Here is an 8,530-nt window from a genome sequence, read left to right as displayed (position 1 = left end):
CTATTTGTTAATCAAAAGGTATAGTCGGAAGCAATCTTTATGACGTTTCCGAACATCGTGCGTTAAGCTGCGCAATAAAGATTTTAGGTGTCAGCCGCAACGTAGGGGGGCGGCAACAGGGCGTCTTCACTACCTATATGTATAACCTGCACGTATCGACTACCGCAACTCATTTCGGAGATGTCATTAATTTTATTACATTGCATCCGACTACACCACGTATACTTAATGATGGCGATATTTCTATAGATTTATGTACATTTAGTTTTAGACTTCACACACGCAGAGAATTAAGAAAATTTTTCGCGATGTTTTTCCTTGACCGTTTGAGATACGTGATATTTAATTTCGTAATATACTCCTTGATAATAATTAATGTACTTAGCTTTCTATTGGTGAAAGACAATTCAAATTGGTCCAGTAGTTTCCGAGTTCATTCTTTACATACATAAATAATTCCTCTATAAATTATTACGAGTATGTGTACACATAAATCTAACTAGCAAATTAAAAATAAGAGGGTAGTAAAACACAAAACTCATGGAATAAATTATATTTCTATTATAATACAATCATTACTATTAATAATAATATTGTTATCGTCAATTCTCAACAAGTGTTACCCTCACAATGAACAGTTTGTGCTGGACCTACTGCTAAGTAATCACCTGAGCCTTACAACACAATCGTGATCAACATGTGACGCCTCACAGCCTTCCTGACTATCACCACAACAAATCACATCCAAGCCTGACCAGAAAAATAAAAAACTTTGCCATGTTGCCGAAAAAGTCGACTACGGCTCTGAGTTCTAACCCTTTTGAGGCTAACTTTTTTTTATTAGCGTATAAAAAAAATTGTTGCGCCCTCTTTTTTTCTGGTCAAGTTTATAGTTGATTTCACTGCGTACCTCTGATTAAAGCATAAACTGAATTCAAATATGTATAACCTATTAACCTACATTGGTATAAGGTCCGGCATAAGAAATATATACCATCATCTGTTATTTATTTGGTATAAGAAATAAATTAAATAAAATATTCACACTGACACATTGCCCATTGCGGCCGATTTTGGTTTTTTTTTTTAATATATTTAATCTCCTTTCCTCATTAGATAATTTTAAAAATCGTACGCTAGTTACTAGAGTATACCAAAAATAATTGAAAACGTAAAGGTTGCCTGCTTTTACACTGTAACTTTAGGGTTGCCAGATATTATAAACAGTTAAGTAATGTTATTTATGTACATTCATCACTAAGTCAAACGAAAGACTATTTTATGCTTAATTTAACGGTATTACCTTTGATCTAGTACATAGTACATAGATTTTATACGAAAAATGTGTTTGGCCGCAATTTAACTAGGCAACCCCTTTACAATGTGTCACTGTAAAAATTAACTATCATTTATTTCATAACACTAATTTTTTGCGGACTGAGAAGTGATTACAAAAATAAGAAAACTAATGTCGAACAAAGATTATGATTCACAACATTTGTTCGACATTAGTTTTTTTTATTTTGTAATCACTTCTCAGTCCGCTAAAATCAGAAGTGGGATAAAGAACTTTTGCCCGCATAGTGAATAAAGATAACGACGTAATTTAAAAGTACCCTAAATCAGGCCAATCGTTTTTCATTTCTTTGTTAAATCTAGTATGAGAGAGTATGATAATATAATGAATAACAGATGAGGGTATATATTCTTAATGCCGGCTCTTAGACCACATGATACTGCTAATCGACTAAAAACCTAAATTCGTGCGATTGCTAAAACCACACACGGGAACCTCACTGGCATAGTTGCTACCTAGCACCGACAGGGTTGGAGAAGTGGACACACGCAAAATAGAAATCCAGTCAAAACTATTTGCAAACCTAATGTTTGGCTCTTTCATACATAATATTATTCACATGGATATAAAAAAATACACTACTCTAATAGATTACAGAGTAAAGTAAGATTCAAATTCCGTTTTTATTTATACAATTCAATATTCAAATTAGTGATACCTTATAGTGTTCTGATTTTTCGGAATAACGACACATTCTGACTTACGTTTGATTGGAATCTTGGTTTTTTTACTGAATCCTTTAGTCTAGCCTATATTTTACAGGAAAATTGTCCCAAAAGCTCTTCACCATGACGAATATTGATGAATATAAAAAAATACACTATTCTAATAGATTACAGAGTAAATTAAGAAACTTAATTTACTAAATTCAATATTTAAACTAGTGATGGCGGATAGTGTCCCGATTTTCCAGAATAACGACACATTCTGACTTACGTTTGATTGTACTTCTGTAGATCGAATCTTGGATTTTTTTACTGAATCCCAAATAAATTAAAAATAAAGAAATATTCCCAAAGCTCTTTTCCATGACAAATATTGATGATAATAATTTATGAATACATAAATTACAAAAACTTACTATTTTGTAGCTGCACTGATTTATAGACCAATATTGCTTTGAAATTTGAAACACTATTTGGCAACACTAATTTAAGCCCTACTAGGAAAATTACGAGAAATTACATAACTGGATAAGAGTGTGGTATTTAGAAATAAACATGAATAGCTAGGAATTGTATTAGTTAATGCTTATTTTACATTTAATACAGATATACGTAATATGATTATTAGAGATAATAATATAAACACTTCTCCTCCCCGTTTTAAACTTAAATGATAAATAAATAATAAAGCTATCAGAAATAAAATTAAAGACTGCGAACAAAAGTTTCTCGATCGAATGTCATCCTCCGATGAATCAAGCAACAACTTCAATTGAACAACTTCACATATTTCTCTTAAACTATGGCATGCACCACTTTCATTAACATTTAGACCCTGAGTTAACAATAAAGTTAAAAGAAATTCACTAATATAAAAAAGAAAATAAATGTCGCTCAAAATTAAAAAAAAAAAATGTTATAAGAATTGTAATCAATGAAACTAAATTGTTGTATTAAGTAAAACATTCTAATAATGTTCACTACAAATACTGCTAATTTTACATAAAACATAAATAATTTGTACTCTTCTAAATTAATGGAAATTCAATTATTTACAATGATATTTTCATGATTCTTATTAATGAATAGCTAATTAATGAAGGAAAGATAAACAATAAGAACTGTTATCATAGCCTAAATATGTTATCATATTAAATTGATTAGGATAAGGTAGTTACAAATTTCAACAAAGCGTATTTTGAAAACAACCATAATTATTAATTATTATGAAATATAACATTATTATTAAATCAAATAATTTTCTTAATAATTGTCAATAAGAATAATAATTATTTAAATTAGTGCACCAAGACGAATCTATTATTTGAAACGTTAAATAAAAACCAAGTTCAAGATCGAGTACAAAAATCCAAAAAAAATCTCCCAAATATTATTATATGTACGTTTCATCTCAAAATGCGTATATTTTATTATGATTGCTTTTACTTATGTGATGTTTATTTTGTCTTAAACATCTTGAACCTCGTTTAAATTTAATGCAAAAAATATGTAGCTGTTTTTGAAAATCCTATTCAATTATTGCAACAATCAGTTATATTTACTGTACCACAGCAATACACTTTCAATTAATACTAATTAATTTCTTCACAAGGAATGTGTTTATTTGAAAATGCTACTAATGGCGATCTCAACAATCTCCCCATAAGATCAATTCAATTTCAGATTCATCATTAAAGTCATCCATATAAATGCAACAAAAATACAAATGACTACAAAACAACGTCAACATATAAAAAAAAATACAAAACTCACAAACATACATGTTCTATAATCATAACATAAAATAATACCAAACACGTCGATGATTATCGAATTGTGCCTACAGGAACGAAAGGATTTTCGCTTAAAATATTTTTTTTCTACATCTAAAATCACGAGTAAAAAATCAATAAGTCTACGCCGTATTAAGGCAAATCGCAACAGGAACTACCTTCGTATCAAAATTTTTGAAAATGTAAATTAATCCATTCGATTTACTTACGTAAAGCGAAATTAAGATATCGGGTTCTCATTGCCTAGTAATTAGTTAAGTAGCACGCAGTAGCCGCTGTAACTATTCACCTCGACTGTGTATTCAGTACGAACGTTAACGCGACGCGGCTCCGTACGGCGGTCTCCAAAGTGAGCGGCGTCCGAGCGATCTAAGGAAGCACCTCTGACGGGAGGCCGGCACCCTCACAGCAAACCGCCTTTCCGACCGAAGAGAAAGGTGCTGAGCGTGCCGAGCGGCGTCGACTGCGCCGGAGTGCTACTCGTCGGCGTCGACCCCACCGTGCCCAGGTCCGTACGAGGTCGCGGCGCCCGCACCCTCCCCCGCCTACCGTTACTGACACAACCCAGAGCCGCGGCATCCAACGCGCCCTCCCCCGTGTGCCCCGGGACCCCCATCGGCGCGTCCGTCGTCTCGCAGCGCTCCGTCGGCGCCGCGGCGGGAGATCTCAGGGTACGCTTCAAACACGTCAACTGTTCCATCGGACTGCGATGAACTAGTCCCATGTACAATGATCCTGGTGTCTGTAGAGCTAACGGCGCGGGGGAGCCGTCAGAGGCGGGGGACGTGAGGTACCGCCGTCGCAGGATGGAAGTGCCGCTCGCGATGAGGGCGTGCAGCGAGGGGGGCGCGTCGCCGGGTCGGGGGGTCGGCGGCGGGGAGGAGTCGGGGGAGCCGAGCAGCGGGCTGTTGGCGGGCGTGGCGGTGGGGGAGAAATGCGGGCGGGAGGGGGGCTGGCAGAGCGAGTCGCGGCGCGAGTGCACGGGGGAGCCGGCGGCGGAGGAGCGGCGTGACGTCAGCCGCGAGCTCCATGCGCTGCCGAGCACGGAGCTGGAGAGGCTGCTCATGCCGCTGCTGCAGACGCTGCTGACGCTGCTACCTACGAGGCTGCCATCGTTCGGATGTAAGACCGTGCTGTCGCGGAAGGAAAATAAAAGAGAAGCGTAAGCAATGTTTCTTGACACAATTGAGTATACAAACTATGCATATAATGATCGATTGAATTGATAGAGAAAAATCGAAATCTGTAAACTTACAATGTAGTAAGAAAAATGTTTCAGCTTCGATTCACATACACACATACTGTCGTCTTTCAAATATTACTAAGCCTAATAATTTAACTAATGTAAAGCATGCATAAATAATCATAATGTAGTCGTATTAAATAATACTTCAATTTCTAAACAATTACCTGTTAGTGAAGGTGTATATGTGACTGGAGTGCGGCAACCGCAGCATGTCATCGTCCTCCTCCACGTCCGACAGTCTGTATATCCGCATGCCCAACGCTTGCGCGGAGCGGGACCCCCGCACACCCACGCCCTCTTGTTCTTCCAGTAAACCTGCAAGTAAGCCATGAATTTGTTTGTTAAGCTTTCACGGCTATTCAACCTTCAAAATGCTTTCACCAATAGAAAGTTACATAAACAACGACCAACGAGTAAGATAAGCTTACGGGGGCGTCCGTTAGTAAAAGTACAAAATTAAATTAGAAATAAAAAACCTTGAGAGGACACCTGTATGGAACGAAGTTCGATATCGCAATCGCTATCGCTGTCGCAATCGCTGTCAGCTGTCTTCAGATCACGGCTTACAACTACAGCAAAAAGTGTCGTTACAACTTTTTGGTCTTATTTTTACCGTCTAGCCCCCTTACGCAACACGCGATAAGGAATTTCGTTCCAATAAGTATTATATACTGTTTATAGTATTCTTCTCAGCAGACCTTTTGATATAATGCCCATATCAAGAAATTTTGTATGTTACTTTAATGTGACCGCCATATTGAATTTAGTGTGACGTAATTGCCGACGATCGGCAATAAATAAATTGTAAGAAATGTTGGTTTGCATATTTTTCGACCTCAAAATAAGCTTTGCTAAAGCCTGGCAAATTCGTTGATGACACTCCCATGATATGCGGGCGATAGGGGGAAAGACTACAGGGTGGGAAATTATTCGTGCGGGGAAGTGAGTGAGGTGCATCAGTCGTACGTTTTTCATTCATCGCTACACGCGCCCCTCGCGGACCATCGTGAGTGTTACGAACGAAGTTGCCAAGCTATAGTGAAACTTACCCGACATGGTTGGCTTAGCCAGCTGCGCCCAAGTGTGCAGGGTGAGCGAGCCCTCCATCGGCTTGACGATTTGCAGCTTGTGGGGCAGCCGGAACCGCGCCAGACCCCCTGCCGCACCCGCGCCCCACACTGCACTCTCTTCGCTTAGGTCCCTCTCTGAAAAATATTATATTTTGTTTCAAAGCGCATAAAGCAAAACTCACATGGGCCAGGCCTGCCTCGTTATAAAAGAGGGAAACTGAAGCTTAGATCCACTTCACTCCTCCAATGCAACCCGTGCTAGGGTGATAATGTTTCAACTCTTTGACAATCAAAAAAAAAGCAAAGCGCCATCTATCCTCAGAGCCTCTGTCATAATTGCATCGCAACCTTTCGGGGGTGAGGCATCTTCACCTATGAGTCGATTTTTTTGTTTAGTCTGATCAGTGCCCCTGCTTAATAAACAACAAAGCCTGTAGACACATAGATAGATAGACACGCATCGCCTTATTACATTTTTCGTAACGCATTCACCAACTTTCTCCTCAAGTCCAGCGTGCCTAAAGAAATTTAATTTAAAAAAAAATCTGAGTGTAATACCTGTTCTCCTTCGCTGCCTTAACACATGCGACGCGGCCAGCGAGGCTCTCCTAGAGTTGATCTCCTGCGGTGTGAGCCTTCGTAGAGCCGCCGCTAGCTCAGAGGCTCCAGGAGCTCCCGGGACGCCGAACCCTGTGTTGCCACTGCAAACATTTTTTAAATATATAATAGACTGGCGTTTAACCACGGTTTTAACTGACAATAGTATAGAAATATAAAATATAGAATATTGAATATATAGAATATTGCGATTCTAGTTTTAAAGATGCCAAGTTGTAACCATTGTCTAAGACGGATGGAAATTTCTAGCTAAACCGAAAACGCAAATATGTTTTTTTCAAGTGGGACGATGTCAAACATTTCTTTAAAGTATAACAGTTTAATTTCTACATTTCATGAAATGCCTAAAAGCATATAGTATTTAGTTAATATTCATATAAGTAATATAGTAAACTCTCCTCTTCAACAACAACAACCCGAACAATAGTTCTGAACTATTGTTACTATTGTTCGTGTTGCAGAAACGATTAGGCACATGAGACTTAACATTTAGTCCTCACGTATCGCGCAAAGCAGCGAATCGTATGACACGGTCCCTGCGAATTGTTGCTTAGTAATACACGATGGAACTGTAAAATTTACTTACGTAAGGGTGGGTTCTATGTGTTCTATCAGACTATTACAATTAACGAGTGTGCTTATGACAACACGACTGAAGTAAAACTTTCTCTCTAACGTAACTGTTTTCGTTATAACTAACCTATTACTCCCTTTCAGTTCGTTCACCTCGCCCGATCGCACTTTTCGCGCTAAAACTTGCGTCATGTATTCATCAGCTTACCCTAGAAGTCAAACGTGCGTAAAGAACTTCTCTAACTTACGGGTACAAATCCTCCGATTCAGTGTCAGAAGTATCTTCAAAGAAGGAGTCAGAAGAGGTAGGCTTAGCGGGCGGTTTGTACGACGCGTCGGGGTCGGAGCCCGCCAGCGAAGCACCCGACCAGCGCGACGCGCATTGTACTGTCTCGAAGACTTTCTGCATGCTTGAACTGGAATAACGACATGATTTTTGACAACAAAGTATTATATAGAAGCAAGTGATACTTTGCGGCAGTTAGTTATAAATAGTGACTGATTTTTTGTTACAACCCCCGGAAATCCGACAAATCCAATAATGACTTCGCACCCCTTCATCGGGAAATGGTGACTCTACAACGTTCCGCGAAGTTTCCCAGTTTCATTGGGATGGCAATAATGCAAAGACGCGAAGTACTTGGTCCAGTCACCGTCTCCTGAGAATGCTCCGGTCACGGGGTCGTAAAACGTGGGTAGAGGATTTTCTGTCAGCTCTGGGTGACTACGACAATAGGCATCGTCTAAGAAAGCGCGCTCGTGGGCCGCGTATGACCTCACCGCACTTGGTTTACTGGACTTGCGCTGCTGTGTATTGTATGAGTACTCACTGCGCGAGCGGGTCTCCGATGCCGGAGTCGAGGCTGAGCTCGGAGTACACGGAGGAGTGCATCTCGCGGTGCAGGCTGGCGGGCAGCAGCCCTGCCGCGGCCGCCACGGACGGCATGAGGCCGCGCGTGGCCTCGCCGCGCTTGCGCACCGCGCGCAGCTGCTCCTGCGCCTCGCCCAGCAGCGCGGCCACCTCTGCGTACCGCTCCTACGATTATTCCATCATCATCAACATCATCATAACATCATTATTAAAAAATGCTCGACAACCCTTCAAAAGCAGCCTTAAAGATTTTTTGGTTAATAGAGTTTTTAGCGAAAGGTTGTCACGAAGCTAATAGTCTAGCAACGCAAGGAGGAATGCATGTGGCTCATCCTAC

At 39.8% G+C, this 8,530-nt stretch overlaps 1 protein-coding gene across 13 annotated transcripts in view; it reads right to left on the bottom strand.

Moving 5' to 3' along the window:
- Positions 1-538: 538 nt before the first annotated feature.
- LOC112052627 (trafficking kinesin-binding protein milt) overlaps positions 539-8,530 on the bottom strand; it is a 53,378-nt gene continuing 45,386 nt past the window's right edge. For all 13 annotated transcript variants that reach the window (XM_024091784.2, XM_024091779.2, XM_052881796.1 and 10 more), the window contains 6 exons: positions 8,153-8,358; positions 7,571-7,738; positions 6,690-6,832; positions 6,111-6,266; positions 5,226-5,376; positions 539-4,948 (listed from right to left, as the gene is read on the bottom strand). In XM_024091784.2, the coding sequence (XP_023947552.1) occupies positions 4,219-4,948; positions 5,226-5,376; positions 6,111-6,266; positions 6,690-6,832; positions 7,571-7,738; positions 8,153-8,358 (1,554 nt within the window). In that variant the 3' untranslated portion in view covers positions 539-4,218. The remainder of the gene's footprint in view (positions 4,949-5,225; positions 5,377-6,110; positions 6,267-6,689; positions 6,833-7,570; positions 7,739-8,152; positions 8,359-8,530) is intronic.

Source organism: Bicyclus anynana, chromosome 5 (genome assembly GCF_947172395.1).
Source record: "Bicyclus anynana chromosome 5, ilBicAnyn1.1, whole genome shotgun sequence".
Lineage (NCBI taxonomy): Eukaryota > Metazoa > Arthropoda > Insecta > Lepidoptera > Nymphalidae > Bicyclus > Bicyclus anynana.
Note: the sequence above shows the minus strand (reverse complement) of the source record. Positions and strands in the feature narration are given on the sequence as shown.